The sequence below is a fragment of the Nyctibius grandis genome, chromosome 2 (genome assembly GCF_013368605.1).
Source record: "Nyctibius grandis isolate bNycGra1 chromosome 2, bNycGra1.pri, whole genome shotgun sequence".
Classification (NCBI taxonomy): Eukaryota; Metazoa; Chordata; class Aves; order Nyctibiiformes; family Nyctibiidae; genus Nyctibius; species Nyctibius grandis.
Genome location: NC_090659.1, coordinates 57,139,175 through 57,157,950, shown reverse-complemented (window position 1 = coordinate 57,157,950; position 18,776 = coordinate 57,139,175). Strand labels below are relative to the sequence as shown.

Below are 18,776 nucleotides of genomic sequence, written 5' to 3'. Positions count from 1 at the left end.
TGTCATCTACCTGGACTTGCGCAAAGCATTTGACACTGTCCCGCAGGACATCCTTGTCTCTAGATTGGAGAGAGATGGACTTGACGGATGGACCACTCGCTGGATAAAGAATTGGCTGGATGGTCGCACTCAAAGAGTTACGGTCAACGGCGCAATGTCCAAGTGGACACCAGTGACGAGTGGCGTTCCTCAGGAGTCGGTATTGGGACTGGTCCTGTTTAACATCTTTGTTGGCAACATGGACAGGGGGATTGAGTGCGCCCTCAGCAAGTTTGCCGACGACACCAAGTTGTGCGGTGTGGTCGACACGCTGGAGGGAAGGGATGCCTTGACAGGCTTGAGAGCTGGGCCTGTGCAAACCGCATGAAGTTCAACAAGGCCAAGTGCAAGGTCCTGCATGTGGGTCGGGGCAATCCCAAGCACAAATACAGGCTGGGCGGAGAATGGACTGAGAGCAGCCCTGAGGAGAAGGACTTGGGGGTGATGGTTGATGAGAAGCTCAACATGAGCCGGGAATGTGCACTTGCAGCCCAGAAAGCCAACTGTATCCTGGGCTGCATCAAAAGCAGCGTGGCCAGCAGGTCGAGGGAGGTGATTCTGCCCCTCTACTCCGCTCTTGTGAGACCCCACCTGGAGTACTGCGTTCAGCTCTGGGGCCCCCAAAAGAAGAAGGACATGGAGCTGTTGGAGCAAGTCCAGAGGAGGGCCACAAAGATGATCAGAGGGCTGGAGCACCTCTCCTATGAAGACAGGCTGAGAGAGTTGGAGCTGTTCAGCCCAGAGAAGAGAAGGCTCCGGGGAGACCTTCTAGCAGCCTTCCAGTACCTGAAGGGGGCCTACACGAAAGCGGGAGAGGGGCTTTTTAGAAGGGCAAGTAGTGATAGGACGAGGGGGAATGGTTTTAAACTGAAAGAAAGCAGATTTAGATTAGATATTACGAAGAAACTCTTTACTGTGAGGGTGGTGAGACACTGGAACAGGTTGCCCAGAGAAGCTGTGGATGCTCCCTCCCTGGCAGTGTTCAAGGCCAGGTTGGATGAGGCTTTGAGCAACCTGGTCTAGAGGAAAGGTGTCCCTGCCTATGGCAGGGGGGTTGTAACTAGATGATCTTTAAGGTCCCTTCCAACCCAAACCATTCTATGATTCTATGTTTAACTGCAATTAAAAGCAAGCAGTCTAAATAGAAATATTGTAAAGGTAGCACAGCATTCTGCGTTTCTCAAGTGGCCCTTCAAACCTAGAAGTCTCTGTGATGGGACATTAAATAATGTTATAACGTGAATCACTCGAAAGAGAAGGATATACAAGAGTTTGATATGTAACTGTTATTATTCACGTCTTTTACTATGCCTAATCTTTTACGCAACAGTACCTGCAAGTCTATGGTTGATACAACTGAGAACCATAGAGAGCTCAAAACAGAAATGTGTTAGCTATCTATTATCTCAACATGCAGATGTTTGCCTTAACCAGCAGCAGCTAAGCTACCCACCAAAGTGGTATCTTGTGTTGCACCTTGTGTCCTTGCAGACAGTGGCAGTTAGTTCAGTGCAGTCTACTACTATTGTGACTATTTCATCATTCAAAACTCTGTCCTTATTTTTAATTATTGATAAACAACCAGGCAGTACATGTGGGTAAAAAAAAAATTAAAAACCAAAAGGCTAAAAAGTACCAGGCTGAAGGAGGGTTGTTAGATTGATCCTTGAAGAATGCTTGTAGGCTACACCTAATGTAAGTTTTTATTAACAATGTTGGAGAAAAAGAAAAAGCTGGTATTTGTTAACAATCCTAAACTGAGAGATACTGTCCCATGTCAATACACAAGGCACAACAAAGTAACATAGTGAAAAGATTGGAGTAAGAGAGACATGATGATACTTAAAATAACAAGGACAAGAATGTGCAAATAAAGTTCAGCAAAAAGGTGTTATGAATTCCTATAAGCTGTGGAAAAAAAATCTGTTGACAATGAGAGACGAGCAATAGCACATGCATTATTACTGAGATCACAAATTAAAACCAGAGTGCCACAAGGGAAGAAAGGCAAGGGAGATCCTACAGTTTTTCCTCTCACAAAACACTTTCAGCTGCAAAGAGAGAGAAATAATGCCACTGCACAAGGCACTAGAAAATTTCCCACTGGAAAAAAAAAGGGTGCAATTGTGATCAAGTTAAAAAAAAAAAAGAAGAAAAAAATCAATTCAAACTGGAACAAGCACACAAAATAATTATTAGGCTAAAATGGGAACAGACAAGAGTTTCATGCAAAAGAAGAGTTTGACTGAAGCAGCTTAGTAATACAAAAGAACTGTAAAATGAATTGACTGTATCCTACAAATACATGAAAGGTAAGCACAAGAGAAAGGGATATTTTTTTCACTCCCAAAAGTCAGCAGTGGCACAAGAATAAAAGGATATAAAATTGGCCACGAACAGGCTAGTGCAGAAATCATAAGACCTCTCTTAACCATCGGAGGAGTAGTCTACAACTGGTTTTCATAAGAGTAAATATCTCCAGTATAATAGTCCAGTAGACTAATTAGAGTATAGCTTGATAAACACTGCTGCTTTCAGACTGAGAACTACTGACGTGACGGGGGGAGTGGGAATTGTTCTGCTATATATAAGGATAACGATCATGCTAAAGTGAGTCCAAATTGTCAAGTTTTTCCTTCTCTTAAACTAACCATTTAATCACAAATACAAAAAACATGACAAATATGCTCCTTAAATTACATACCAAAGTACCAGTTAAAAGTTCCTACCTACCTGATGCTTTCTAAAGCAACCTCCCCAATATTTCCTCAACAGAACAAAAAAAATTCTCAACAAGAACCAGGGCTATGAACAGAACAAACACTAGAGCTACACTGAATACAAACTGCAGACACATTCACTCTCAGCTCGAATTGAATCCATACTGCTTCTTGTGGGAAATACTGTCTGCTCCAGCCATCTCTTTTGAATGAACCTGGGAATAAAAGATCTTGGTAACACCCAAAACTTCAGTTAAACAAATAATTCTGTTCCCCCTTGCTGTGTTTAAATGAGATACACTCGTAATCCCTCCAAATCCCTGGTTGAGCAGCTGACAGACACAACAGGCAGTAGACTATGGACTTGCTTCTGGAAAGGTTCAGAAGCAGGATCTTTCTGGCCTCACCCAGCTGTACCCAGCAGTGCTACGTTCAGCCAGATGAATGGCACACACACAACTCCACATACCAACAAACCAAATTGTAACTTTTTCTTGCTCACTCTTCCAGCTGTGCTAACTCCATTTGAGTGTAACAGAACAATTCAGCCAGAAAAACCTCCACTGGGAGGGTCCCATTCCCAAATTGTCCCACTCCTGTCAGTCACACCTTCATCATATCCTATGGTACATACCTCCACCCACACCTAAAAACCAGTACAAGTGGGGAGGTGAGCCATAGCTTAGGGAGCCCTTCCCTGTCACTTCCCCAGAAAGCTGCTACTAATGCTCCCATCTGTCACATTCTACATTTTTCAATCAACGGCATTGATCTGTGTCTGGCTTCGTTCATCTGCTGAGCAAAAAAACACTGTCAGCATCAAGGTACTGGAGCAGCTGTTCAATGTAATTAAATGTCTGTGGGCCAGGGGAAGGAAGCGTTCATAGGGACACTGCAGAGGGCAGAGAAGGGATTTCTAAATTGTGCTAAATCATCACTGATTTGACTGGCAGTGACAGGACACACTCAAAAATGAGGACATGACCTGGAGGCATATCTGTTGCAATGAAAGGGGAAAACATATACATTAGAATGCAAACAGATCAGGAAAAGAGCATCACCACAAACTAAAGGAAAAATGTTGGCTAATCAAAGTGTTAACAACCACCAAAAATGATTGCTACTTTTCCCTCTGAAGAACATACAATGTTTCTCTGCTTCATCAACAAATACTTACAGGGCTTTAAACTGAAGGGTGCTATACCTTGCACTGTTAACAGAAGGGCAGTACTTACTTACCTGAGTAAGTTTCTTTATGGATACAGTCTACCTGTCTGTCTGATTCTCTCTCTCACATATACACACACAATATGCCACTGAAATTATGTCAATTATTTTATCTGTCTTGCTTTGAATTTTATTAATGTACAATTCAGGCACGATATAGGAGAGTAGTGGGAATAAAAGGGAAAAAAATTTTTTTAAAAATTGGAGGGAAAAAAAAAGAGCATCAGCAACAAGTTTTCTGACAATGAAGCCTTGTATTAGTCAATACAAACATTTTTACTACATAAAAGATTCATACTACCTAACTTGGGCTCTTGATGAGGCACCCAAGCTGGAAGGGACACCTCAAGCTCTCTTAAAACTGACGGTGGAGGGGAAAAGGGCACACTCAGATCAGCAATTCTGATCAGATATCCCCTTCGCCACTGACTACCAAAGAAACATAAGCACACATGTTTATAACTTCAGCACCTCAGATGGATGCCTGTACTGGATGTGCTGAACCCAGGCCAGTCTGGAACAAGACTCTTGTTACAGGGTAGTAAAAATATATCTATAAACAGGGTAGTAAGACTATATCTATAAATACAACTTAAGTAAATGTACATCTCCTTTATACACAGTAATTGCCTTTCACGTTATGATTTTCTTCTCATCACCAATGCTACTGGCATTAAGATAAATTCAACAACTAAGAGGGAAAAATAAGAGCAACTTTTGTCATATAGGTATCAGCAAAGCATAGAAGAAGGATATACAAGAAGAACTAAAGGTTTTATGACAAACTAAAGTAAACTCCCTACCAAAAAACAATTAATAAAAAATCTGAATCTACTCCCTTGTCCCAAATAAAAACATATAAGACTATCAAAAAGATTAACAGCAAAACTTGTCACACGTCACTTTGCAGTGAAACTTGCCTTTTACCAAGGGCCTTATCCCTCACACAGTCATGTCAATGGAAGGACATCCACCGATGTCAGCCAGTGGCAGGTCACGTGGCAGACAGCAGCCCTCAAGTCTCCTACCTGTTTGCACAGTTCACAGCTCTCAAGGCTGAACAAAAGCAACAGACACAGTTGATTTCTTTAGACTATTTTTATAGCTTGAAAGTAAACCTCAAGGCTGCAAACCCTCAAATATTTGCAGATTGACTCATCAAGTCATAGCACTCCCTGCCTGTCTCTACTCTTTCAATCTGCGAACGAAGTCCAACCACTCTGCTCATATGCAAGGAAAACCTGAGCTGCTATAGGGTGTATTCAGTGTAAAAGATAATTTCTTACAGACATTCAAAAGCAGTAAAAGACTCCCTCAGTTCTTCTTCCTTCTTCCTCAAAGTCTTTCCCTTCTGTTCAATAAGGAACCAAAAATTATATACTTTTTTTTTGTTTAATCTTACACAAGAACAGAAAGAAGCAGAAATTAAGATATCAACCTTGATGTCCTTGACCAGCACTTAGTTGACACTGTAATACTGAATTCAGCCTCTAACCATTTGGGATAAAGATCTGTTCAAAAGCAACACTGGGCCAACAGGGAATTTCAAAGCCTCCTTATAGAAAAACTGGTCTTCCATTTTGAGTATGGCTTTACATTAAGGGTGTAGCTGTAGTCAGTCCTGTGCAATGCTACTAGGAATTCACGATGAAACCATTCTTCCTCTGTAATTAAATCCCAAGAAAGAACATTCCCAAATGTATTTCATAGGAGTATAAAACATAGCTGTGCCTGATGTCTGCTTCTGGTTTTAAACTACTTCACACATGTGGCGAGATTAAGCTTATACATGGGGCAAAATTCAATGTGTAAACACCTCCTGAAACCCAGAGATCCAGGCAAGGGAACCTAGAGAGCTACCGAACGGACCAGATGTAGATATTGTCTATAGCTTAGGGTGCGCTGAATTTGCCTCTGGAATTTATTGACCAGCCTGGCTAGATCAGCACTGATTGTAACAGAGCTTTGACAAGAACTCCACATACAGACACATTTTGGCATTTGTTTGCTTTGTTGCAAAATCATGATGTGTAAAATGCCCAAGATATCCCCGCTCAGAAGTGGGGGACACAGCAGAAACTACCGTGCCTAGCAGAAACTACTACCACCTTGCCAAATACCTCTGAAGAAAGCTGACGCTGCCTGCAGACAAGCCACTGGGAATTCCTACTTCAGGCTCAGTGCTCAAACTGTGCACATCTCCCATCTTTGTTCTGCTCTGCAATCACTGCTTCATGTATATCTCATATTATATTCCTGCAACTGGAAGTGCCAAATCCCAGACACCTTCACCAAGTCCTGTTCCCCAGCATCATACTGATATAGGAAGACATCTACCTAACAGGTATAAGCAGGGAGTGAGAAGTAAGACTGCAAATTAACATACACATAAACCACTGCATAAAGACTAAAATCTGAGTATAAAACAGACAAGTTTTGCCTGTGTGCTGTGTCTTTGTCCTGTGTTTCCAGGACCCTAGAAAATCTTCAGTCCATGCAAGTCCATTTTAACATCTAAAACCTCTAAAACCAGAGAAGAATGCAAAGATAAAATAAAAGCCAAGCTCCAATCTACCAATACAACGATATATGTTTTTAGCATACCAGGCAATATTCTTCCAATAAGAGCATCTAGCAACCAAAAGGACTCCTCTTCTTTCTTTGTAATAAGAATCAGGTATCCAGCTATGAAGTTCATGCCCTGAAACAGAAAGAAAGGTTTTAAGATGCACTTAAGAGTTTCTAGGTTTTTTTCTTTTGATTAAGGGCTAAATTACTACAGTTCTACAAAGTCAGTGTTAAGTAAAATCTAGTAATAAAGGCCACCGGTTGAGTAAGCTGTTAAACCTGCATGACGACAGCTAACAAGAATTATTAACAAAGATCAAGGAGAGGAAAATTAAAAGAAAAATCTTAGTAGTCTATAATTTACCTTCAATTTTCCTTTTTTTTTTAAAATCCCAAAGCCCTGTCTCAATGTATTTGAAGACTGCTTTGACCAGAACCAAAACACAGCTGTACTGGACGTGCAATGCAAACACAACACATCTGCAGGTAGACAGTGCAGCTGCAGGAGAATGCCTGAACCAAACACTTTTCAGTGAAAAGTTGCAGCTCCAGCAGCTTTTACAAGCTGTTACTGCTTAACTCATCAAGTGACTGTATACAAATCATTTGCTTCCATAATACCTCCAGTACTCCACATGCTAGTCAACGACTGGCCACTACAGCTCCTCTCTTTCAAGGTGCAAACACAAGGTAAACACCAGGAGGTGGGGGGATTGGAAGAGCTACCAGAAAATTTGTGAAAAGTAGTCAAGTCATGACTGGCCAAATTCCAACTGTGCAATTTTTGTAACAGTTACTGACACTCTCTGACTGGAGAAGTGGCATACAGAACACACAGGTCACGAACTGGTATCGCCTGTAAACGCATTGCCTCTCTCTCAGGCACTTTTTTCCTTGTATCCACCATAACGCTGCTCAGTTATGGCAATATTACTGATTTACATGCACAGTAGTCCACTTGCTTAAGCATTTTTTAAGTATGTCTCTTCCGTCATAAACAAGCTGACAACCATAATAACAGAGTCATCACATCAGTATGACAATATACAAAAGCTGCCTCTGAGGTGCAAGCCCCCCCCAAGTCATCCTAAGATAACAGAAAATTATCTTTAAATATTTACAGGCTATGAAGGCTGGTGTTGGTTACATTGCCTTCTTTGGTTTCATCCCTTCCTTTGGCCTCCTCCCTGTTCTCTCTCCCTCTGAGCCTGACTTCTCCAGCACATCTACAGCCACAGGCAGCACCACTGTCTCTGGATATCCTGCAGTGCTGCCAATTATGGCTGTGAACCAGATGACAGCTACCAAAAAGAGTGTCCCTCGCAGCCTCGGGAAGCTACAACTTCCTCTCTGAACAAAGACCTCATTTCTTGCCTTCAACAGATTTGACTCACCTGTCCCACCTCAGAAGGCACTCCCAGAACATGGAAATATAAGGACACTGCATCTCCTCCAATGTTTCGTTTTCAAGCTTTAAGTCACTACGGCAGTTGTTACACAAATGGCTTGGATAGACCTTGCGTGGCCTTATACAGTGCATAGCCTTCCATCTAGGATGGCAACTATTTGTTTCCGTGCTGACAGTTAGCTTAGTAATTGCAGGTATGGTGACAAGAGACTGTCTGGCACTTAACGTGGCATGCACAAAAAACTACTGTGGAGCGTATGTTCACAGGACACTGAATTTTGCTGGTTATACTAGGGTAGGCAACATCATACCACTGTCATAGCATAACAGTGCAAAGCCTAATACACTCCCAGATGGGAGACGTAAATACCAGTAAGTACCACAAATGCACCAGCATTATGAAAACATCCCCTGAAGGGCCTTCAGTCAGTAAAAGCTCTGCAAAACATTTGAAAGAAAATTTCCATTTTTCACTCTGAATTTTCTAGTGTTTACACGGTCTCTCCTATCATGCAGTGGGTATCACCAAAGTCCAAAGAAGGGCAATGAAGCTGGCGAAGGGTCTGGAGAACAAGTCTTGTGAGGAGTGGTTGAGGGAACTGGGGTTGTTTAATCTGGAGAAAAGGAGGCTCAGGGGAGACCTTATCACTCTCTACAACTACCTGAAAGGAGGTTGTAGCGAGGAGGGTGTTAGTTTCTTCTCCCAGGTAACAAGTGACAGGATAAGAGGAAACAGCCTCATGTTGTGCCAGGGGAGGTTTAGATTGGATCTGAGGAAAAATTTCTTCACTGAAAGGGCTGTCAAACATTGGAACAGGCTGCCCAGGGAAGTGGTGGAATCACCATCCCTGGAGATATTTAAAAGACGTGCAGATGTAGTGCTTAGGGATACGGTTTAGTGGTGGACTTGGTAGTGTTAGGTTAACGGTTGGACTCGATGATCTTAAAGGTCCTTTCCAACCAAAATGGTTCTATGATATCTATCTGGATGAAGTCTGCTGCTTCTGTAGCAGAAAAGGTTGTATCCTGAAACTTTACTTGATTTACGACATGCCTTGGAAAGCAGATGTTGACCTTTTGTTTATGTTCTAATTACTTAGCCAGAAAGATAACATTCATCCTGTGAGGAGACCAGAGGTGAAAAGAAATCAAATAAGGCTTTTTAAGTTGTCTTCTTTCATCTCCAGTATTCATAATGCCAAGTTAAAACGCAAAGATTGGCCTACTGACTAAACAGTTAACGTACCAAAATTTTTTAGTAACAATTGGACATGTATTTTGGGTAATAGCTAGCATGATTTAGAAGTTGTGTATGTTTGTGGGTATAACTACCTCTATATAGGAGCCTGGCACTTGCAAAAGAGAGTATTCATAATTATACCCCTTCTGTTATTCTCAAAATATTAAAAATACATTTTAATAAATACATAATGGTGAAAAAAAAAATTAATCTTTTACTCTCATTCTTCAAATAATTTCTGTACTAAAACTGATTGGGATACACAAAAAGAATTTTTTTAGTGACTTCAGTCTAGGTTTAAGTCCCTCTAAGTCTTCTCCTCTCCAGATTTCAATAAATATAATTCATATTCTTTTAACTTTGGAACAGTTGTATTTACTGTACTAACCTTCTCAACTAACATAAGATACAGGTTAGCACACACATTCACGTAAGGAGGGGAGGAGAGAGGAGAGGACTTAATAAGTGAATTGAAAACACATTTTGCTCATGACAGTTCCTGCTTCTTTATGATCCTCAAAGGTGGCCGCATTTTTCTTGACTGCCATGAATCAACTTTTATCTTCTTTGTGTCCCACAGGAAACTTTACAGTACTTGACAATAACAACAGGAGTCTTTTTGAGCTGCCATATAAGCAGCAGCATCAGGTTGAATTTCAAACAACTTTTCTTCCTCCTTGCCTGTCTATACTGGGAGATGGCACCAAATAAATGATAGAACCCCCCAACTACATGATGTTGCATGAACGCTGGTCGTTTTGTGTTTTGAAAAATGTGACAGTGAAAACAAAGGAAATTGAGATCTCATGATGCCTTGTACACACCGAGGACTGTTTTGGGAAAGATGGCAGCAGGGAGGAAGAGGGAAAGGCAAGCTCGCTTTCTCTTCCTGTCTGAAACAATGAATCTTGATACAACCATGTGTGATAAAACATTTATTTTGCAGCTAACAGATGGAACCAAACATGATCAAGTAAGCTATGAAAAAGGCCATGGAGAAACTCACAAGGGCATCTGAACTTGCCTGAAGTGATTAATTTCCCCACACCCCCACAGGGCCATTTTAAAAACAGAAATAGTTTGTGGATCTGCTTCTAAAAACACACATTCAAATGGATAAGAACAATTACCATTGGTGAAATGCACCATTTAAAAAACAGTGATTACATACCTGACAATATCCTACTGCTTTATTATGATGCCCATATGCTACCAATACGTTGTAGAGCGTATGCTGCAAACAGGGATCAGCAGTTTTACGGAATTTTACATTATCTGGAAATGTTCTGTTCATGTCTAGACAAAACGGAAAGAGACCAAGATTAAGAGCTGTTCCCTCCTTCACATTCCAAACAAACTTTTACAGCTTTTCTGAAGTACAGGTGAAACTTCACTATGGTTCACTAAACTGTAGTTTTGGTGAACGAATTTTAAGAAACAGCTTTACCTCAATTTTGGCTAAAAAGCCATCTGCATTCAAGGATAATCTATTCCTAGAAAGACTGATCATATTAGTGTACAGAAATCAATTTCAAGCAGGACTAAAGAAATTCTGCAGATTGGACTCTCTCAACATCTGACTGCAAAGGCTTAAGCGAAAGCAAACCAGACATTCAGACTAACAGAAACATCACACACCAAATTTATCTAGCCAAGTGGCATGAAATGAGCTGTGCCTCTAGGAAAGCGTATTCTCATAACAAATCAGAGGAACATTCAATTGACCCATTCAATGAACTTCTACCAAACAGTCCCAAACAGCTAAAAAAAAAGACCTGCTCCTGCAGCTGGTGACTTCCACTTAAAAAGACTTTAAAAATACCATGATTTTAAGTTTCTTCATGATGTGACCATGAGAAAAGTTGTTTCTTCATTGGTGCAAGATCACTGAGAAGGAGAGTGATTTCTGATATCCAAGCAGCAGGGCATATTCCACATGCTTCAAGCTCAATCCTAAACCAACTAAGGACAATGCAATTACTGACATTTCAAAACATTCACTTCTTCCAGACCAAACATGGATAGTAGGACTCACCTCTCCTTACAAAGGTCTAAATATTAGACACACAAGTTTGAGCTAGTCACCCAAAACTGCCTTTAATTGTTGGAAAGAAACAGGCAGAGTTAATTTTTGGCCTGCTTCTCTCTATAAAGAAGGAACCCAAGGTCTCTAGTCCAGACTTGTGCATCTGATTTTTAGAAGTTTAAGTTGGGGAGAAAAATCCTATTCAAAAGTAACTTTGAAGATTTTTATAACCCAAGACTTATTAATAAAATAAGAATAGTTGTTTTGGTTACATTTAACAACAAAAAACTGGGTTGAAGTTAAAAAAAATTCAGTAACAGCGCTACTGTACAGATATTTATGTCCTAAGAGTTATCACTTCTTATCAGCCTTTTCCTGCATAGAGGAAGAAGTCCATTACAACTTTGACACAAAGTTGAGCTGTAAGCAACCAAAGGAAGAAAGCTCCCCAAAATCACGAGTAGCGTAATGGAAGTCACAAGCATTAAAAAGTTATTGCACTAATCACTAATTCTTTCTTTTAAAGTGAACAAATCATTTACAGAAATGGGAGGGCAGGGAAATATTTCACTTCACCTCTTATGACTGAAAAGAAAAACAAAAGAAAAAAGACAATTCTTAAAATGACTTGAGCAACAGCCAGTTATTGGATAAATAAATTTGTTTTGTTTCTTCTAGGTAGGAAAAGCAGCATAGTATTTACATAATCAAAATTTGTTGCTTATTAAAGTATATGCTGGATGTTACAGAAAATATTACTGCTGACATTCCAGTTATGGCTCCTGCCCTCAGCTATGCAGAACAAGGGTGAGGGGGGAGTACGAAAAGTCCATCACATACAGAGCAGAGACTACTCAAACTGAACTCACCTTTAATTTCACAACCTGAGGAAGGCCTGCAGCTGAGAGAATCAGTTCCAATTTGCTTTCTGATTGCAGAGCATGTTTTTCACACAAGGACTGGGGGAAGTCTTCCCTAATTTTATGAAGGATTTAAAACTTTTCTTTATATTTAGTAACAGTATTTTAGTTTGGGGGGAGGGGACAGGGACAAAAACAAGACACGAGGTAGAAGTCTTTGCCCTTAACAGAAGATATGGGGCATGGTCTCAGGTCCCGCTTCCTCTCCACCCTCCCCTTTCTGCTCCATTTGCATGCTCTCCCTCTTCCTACAGCTCTGAGGCTCCTCTGACTGCAAGGTGAGGGAAGTCAACCTGCTCCCCAAGCACACACAAACTGGTATGTTTTACTATACTACAAGACTACCAACCCCATTTTTCTACACCTGTCCCAGAGATGTCCGAACACCTCCTTCTCCCCCTCCACGCAGCCCACCCTCTGACCTGCTATCCATTAACCTACTTCATTCTTGATAGACTTATCATCCAAAGGAACACAGCCTCAAACTAGTCCAGTTTGAGGAAAAAACATCAGAATTGTTTTCAAATAGGGAAATGAACATTAGAACTTTGTACTGCTAGATAAACCCCAAAACAAGGACCGTCTTGTGGTTGTGTGCAGATCTGCTGGCTACAACCAAACCACGTATAGGAGCATGGGACCAGGAAGAAGGCCACAAAGAAAAGCCTAGCTACTCCTTTGCAGTAAATTCAGATTAAATCCCAGTAGTACTTTTTTTTGGATGATCTTTCAGTGCTGTGAAGTGGCAGCATTATGCTGCTGTGAAACAAAAACAACAGCTTTCCATTTCTGTTGATTTATCTCTGTGCAGCAACCATGAGAAGACCATTGGCTCGTTGCAGTATTTCTACCTCTCTTTCAGTAGTATAAACATAGGCAGAAAGCCACGTTAGCCTCAGTTTATAAAACAGACATCTATTCTGGTACCTGGAATCACAATTGTTGATGCTGTTTCTGGAGCAGAGAGATTTAAATGTGCAGCCCAGAAAACTAATTTTTTGTACCAGTCTTGTGCTTTTCATATTTAGGGTACTTCAAAAGTCAGGAACCTACAATCAACCTCCTTCATCTTGCTATCTCATCCTTTCTGTTCTTACCTTTGTATCCAGGGGCTTCCCACTCCCAGACACTGTGCCCAGTAAAGTACACAAGTATTTTTATAACTAACATCCTCTACTGCACTTACGGTCACTTCTTTGCTACTGCTACAGCTGTACCTTTCATCTTCTGTGAATAGCTTCCAGGCAGGTAATTTAATTATTTTTTTTTTTTTTTTTACTTAGTAAGGAGCAGAACAAAAATTCACCTCAACTGCCAGCTACAAGCATTCAAAAACTCCACTGCAAACCTCCAGAATAATGAGGATAGGTCACCAGTTACAACTTGTAAAAATATATACTTAAAGGGTATTTTAAATTTGTTACAACTGGATATTTAGGACTCATCTTCAAGTATTTCCCTGCAACACTTGGAACTAGAAATTGTTCTGGAGGTTTGGGGTTTTTTGTTTTTGTTTTTGTTTTTTTTTAAGGTAAGGTCAAGTTTGCTACCAACTAAGACTAGAGAAACTGAGCCTGACACCCCCCACCACCAGCACCAAGTAACAGTTCAATAGCTTGCAGCAATCAAGAAAGTGAACAGGGTTAGGATTTCCTACAAAAGAACAATAATTCCACTGTATAAATCTGAGAAGCACCTGCATAAATTCCAGTCCCCTTCATCTCCAAAAGGTCATATCAGAATTGGAGAAATTGCAGAAGAGAACGGCAACAAGGAAGATCACAGGTATGAAATGGCTACCATACATAGTATAAAACAAGGTGGATTAGAGCTCCTTAGTTTGGAGGGAGATGCTTATGAGCCAGACAGCACAAATCTGCAAAATCACAACTAAAGGGAGGGACATGAAAAAGGAGCAACCAGAGGGTTTTTGTGATTTTTTTCCTCATCCAGTGTTACTAACTACAAACATGCAGCGTATGACTCAGGAACTCCCCAAACCACAGATAACTGGAGACTAGGAAAAACATTCTGAGGAAGTATCACTACACACTTTACTCCTCCAGTTCTTCCTTTAGCTGTTCTGGTAGACAGAAGAATAGACGAGGAAGCCGTTTGGATATGACCTGATATGGCTCCTCTTACAGAGAGCCAGAAGAGCTGACACTGCTGTTCCCCTTGCTCTTGCACAGTTAAATGACCTAAACTCACGTGAAAATTCCCAACCTTCACTCGTAGTTTAACTCCATTCAGAGGAGCTTATTAGTGCTTTGATAGTAAAATCCTCACTGTCTCCAGTGAAGTGGCCATGGCTATTGTTTGAATTACTTTTCTGAACCCATCCTAAACTAAACTCTTACAACTGCTATCCAATCTATGCAGCCAGATCCTTATGCCAGCAGTCACGATATGCAGCGCAGGCTTGGAAGACTGACTGATAAATATCAGACCCTGGGTTTCACAGCACCTACAACTCCTCCTCATGAAACGCAAGAGTGGAAACGTGGATATAAGCTGCATGTGCATGCGAGAGGACTTGCAGACACAAACATACTTACTCTGAAATTCAATGGCCTGGCCTAAGGGGGGCTTACTGCACAGAAGCTACGTGAACTTACACCCCAGCCTTTTTGTAACCAGCCCGTAGCCTTTACATTAGGAGGACAGCCACATTTTATCCTGCCAACGTCATTTGTCCTACTAAACTTTACTATAATAGGGCATGAACAACAAAGCTCAGTGGGAATGCATGCCCTTCTAACTGTGTACGTACACCAAGCCATGAAAATTTCCATCAAAATTTAGAGACCTGCATTCTTTAAGCTCTTATTTTTATGTTTAGAGTAAGAAGCCTGCTCTCTCCTACATTCCTTTTGAAATAAAAAAAGGTACATTCAAACAGCAAATATCATATAAAACAAAATCAGCAATTAAAGCCCATCAGTTAAGAATCAGCAAGTTAAAGGCCAAAAATGGTGAAAGGACAGTTTAGATTTATTTAGCTCAAAGACTTTTATTGCTATTACTAATCAGATTTTTCTTTAAAGATTAGACCATTTCTCTACACAGTGCACCTGTACTTTTTAACCTGATTATATCTCATTAAAGACATTTTCATATTGAAAATAAGATCAAAAATGAAACAAAATGAAATGGAGCTTTCGGGTGTGTAAAAGAAACAGGACACATTGGTTCTTACACACGTTTTAAATTGAACTTGAAATAAGTCTTTGGTTGGCCTTGTCCTCCTGCCCCTCCCCATGAAAAAAAAGAAAGTGTTTGCATTCTCTTTGTTTTCAAACCACAGCATCATCCTGGCTATAACTTTACAGCTAGATCACAGGACTAAATACACCGCAACTGCCTGAAAATTTTGGAAACTGCAGACATGAAAAGCGAACAGCAGCAAGATTCCACATCTTACTTTAGTTTACTGTTAAAAACAACTACAGTGATGGGAAAACAACACAAGCAGAAAAACTGAATCATAGAATCATAGAATGGTTTGGGTTGGAAGGGACCTTAAAGATCATCTAGTTCCAACCCCCCTGCCATGGGCAGGGGCACCTTCTACTAGACCAGGTTGCCTAAAGCCCCATCCAACCTGGCCTTAAACGCTGCCAGGGAGGGGGCATCCACAACTTCTCTGGGCAACCTGTTCCAGGGTCTCACCACCCTCACAGTAAAGAATTTCTTCCTAATATCTAATCTAAATCTACCCTCTTTCAGTTTAAAACTGTTACCCCTCATCCTATCACTCCATGCTCTTGTAAAAAGTCCCTCCCCATCTTTCCTGTAGGCCCTCTTCAGGTACCGGAAGGCTGCTAGAAGGTCTCCCTGGAGCCTTCTCTTCTCCAGGCTGAACAACCCATGTCAGACATGACAATGTCAGACAACAATTCACACTGAAACAGTCCTCAGCTAAAGCCTACTATAAAATTTACACAGTCAACAAGAGCACTAAGTTTATTAAACACAAATTTCCATGCACCTTAACTACTTTGCTCCTTCTGTCCCTCATATGTTCATATTGTTTCTTCCTTTCTGAAGGGAAATCTACCACTCCTCCAAGGTCCTCTTTTTATTTTTTTTCCTCCAATAAAACCCTCCAACCCATTTCTCTTTATCCCTTCCCTCACTTCCTCCTTTTTCATTTTCTCTTATGCAGTCTTCTAATCAATGCAGTAGCTCTTCCAAAACTTTATTTCCTCCGTAACCCACAAGTAAGTCTTTATCTTCTTCCATCATTTTTCCTCCTCCACAGAAATATTTTTATTTCATGGTACCACCTGTGTGAAAAGCCACTTACTGTCATGATATGACCCTTATGACCCTTCATGTCATTGTCTAGTACTGGAAAAGAAATTGTTTGCAACTCCCACTTGCAGGAATTGTACCTCAACCAAATACAGTTTGCTCCTCCTCCAGGGCCCTTAGCAAGGCTGCCTTTGGAAAGTACCTTAGTAGCTCCCTCTGTATTCATAGTTAGAGCTCTACTGTTTCTAGTTCTGAGCAGGATATAAGCCTGAAAATTTCCTGCTAGTCTTCATATTTGTAGGAACATGAAAGTTTATGCTCCAAAATGCCTTACTAAGGCGTGTAGTCCCAAAAGCCCACAGTGCTGCTGCTGTTGTGGGGAGAGAGAGAGGAGAAACTCAGCATAAACGAAAAAGTGTTCAGGTGGTTACCCAACTCGAACAAAAACCCATAAAGCCATAATTTTAACTACCTGGCTTTTTCAAGATGAAAAAAAATGACAAGTGCACCTGCCATTCTAAACAAACAACCTCAGCATTGTGCTTGTCCAGAGCACAGCCCAACCTCTTGACTCATTAATTGGGCAATATCAGCTTCTCTACAAAAGCTCTGCTGCAGCAGGTTGAAAAGTTTCAGAACAAGTATCAGTTACATCAAACTTCTACTCACTTGTCCTTCCCTACTGCCTCTTTTAAACACCAGTGGGCCAGTCTAAGGTCAGGTTGACCTAACAACCTGTCACCAATATTGGACACTGATTAACGTTCACAGACAGCACATATGAAACTGGATTATTAGAGAAGGGGTATTTCTCCTCCTACACTTCCCTTCTTTCAGGATTTACATTTAGTGTTTAGGATTTCATCCATCAGGTGGATTTCCCCACTGCTCAGTTCATCAAATTCCTTTTTTAAACCAGTTCATATTTCTGGCCTCAGCAGCACTCTCCAGTAACAAGTGCCACAATTCAGTGACATAGGGTCTTCTAAACCTGCAGCATGGCAAATTTCATTCACTGTCTTTGGTTCTTATGTTACAAGAAACAAATAGCAATTGCTCCCCATTCACCCTCTCCACACCATTTATAATTCATGTATCTCTATCAGCACCTTTTTCTCAGCAGTCTTTTTCCTCAAGCTGAAAACCTAACATACTTCACCTGCCTCATGCAGGCACTGTACCACATCTTCAACCAACCCTGCTGCTCTTCCAGCATCCTATTGGGACAGAAGTAAGGAGAAACAGACCCAAAGTCAGGTCTCATGGTACGAAGTTATAACTCTTCAATCACTTAGGAGACGACATAATAATGTTTTCTAGTTTGTTCTCTGTTCCTTCCCAAATAATTTCTAGTCTTCCTTAATGCTTTTGACCACATGATAACCTGGAAAGATCTGTGCTGTTAAAGACCTTATCGCTAATCTAATTTACATGTTAATTCAGCACTTAAACCACTACTACATAACTTGATCTCTAATACTTAAGGACATCGGACGGATAAATAAGACAACATCAAGACAATAACCTGTTTTGATTGCTTCAACCAGCTTGTCATTCTTCTTTCCTTCAAGCAGTCTGTGGTAATATCCAGGGTTTTGTTCCATGTTGGTTTGGGCCCCACTCACAATCATCCAGATTAATGCACGGTGTTCATTGGGGATGCCTTTCCTGATATATCTCTTCACTGCAAAACAAGAATTTTAGTGTTTTTTAAAAAAATAATAAATAAATAAAATCCAGCTGTATTTATGAGCAACAGAAAGTTGAGAAGTCATAGGAAAACTCTTGATTAGAGATTATTATGCTTTCTCTCCTATGCTACCATTTAGGATAAGCGTTTCCTTCTCAGCTACATAGTATATTTTAGATTCACTCCTAAGTTCTTGCCACTCAGAGTCCCCACACAGATCTCCAGACCCACGCTTTCCTCCCTTCTCTGTTCTCCCATTAGGACTTTGAATCTTTTCCTCTTCACAGAATCACAGAATCACAGAATGTTAGGGATTGGAAGGGACCTCGAAAGATCATCTAGTCCAATCCCCCTGCCGGGGCAGGATTGCCTAGACCATATCACACAGGAACACGTCCAGGCGGGTTTTGAATGTCTCCAGAGAAGGAGACTCCACAACCTCTCTGGGCAGCCTGTTCCAGTGTTCGGTCACCCTCACCGTAAAGAAGTTTTTCCTCATATTTAAGTGGAACCTCCTGTGTTCCAGCTTGCACCCATTGCCCCTTGTCCTGTCAAGGGATGTCACTGAGAAGAGCCTGGCTCCATCCTCATGACACTTGCCCTTTACATATTTATAAACATTAATGAGGTCACCCCTCAGTCTCCTCTTCTCCAAGCTAAAGAGACCCAGCTCCCTCAGCC

General features: G+C 40.9%; 1 protein-coding gene across 2 annotated transcripts in view; it reads right to left on the bottom strand.

The window, feature by feature from the left end:
• Positions 1-18,776, bottom strand: part of GRTP1 (growth hormone regulated TBC protein 1) — a 44,784-nt gene that overhangs the window by 13,851 nt on the left and 12,157 nt on the right. For both annotated transcript variants that reach the window (XM_068418827.1, XM_068418834.1), the window contains exons 3-5: positions 17,931-18,089; positions 10,374-10,498; positions 6,591-6,687 (exon numbers count right to left, since the gene is read on the bottom strand). In XM_068418827.1, the coding sequence (XP_068274928.1) occupies positions 6,591-6,687; positions 10,374-10,498; positions 17,931-18,089 (381 nt within the window). The remainder of the gene's footprint in view (positions 1-6,590; positions 6,688-10,373; positions 10,499-17,930; positions 18,090-18,776) is intronic.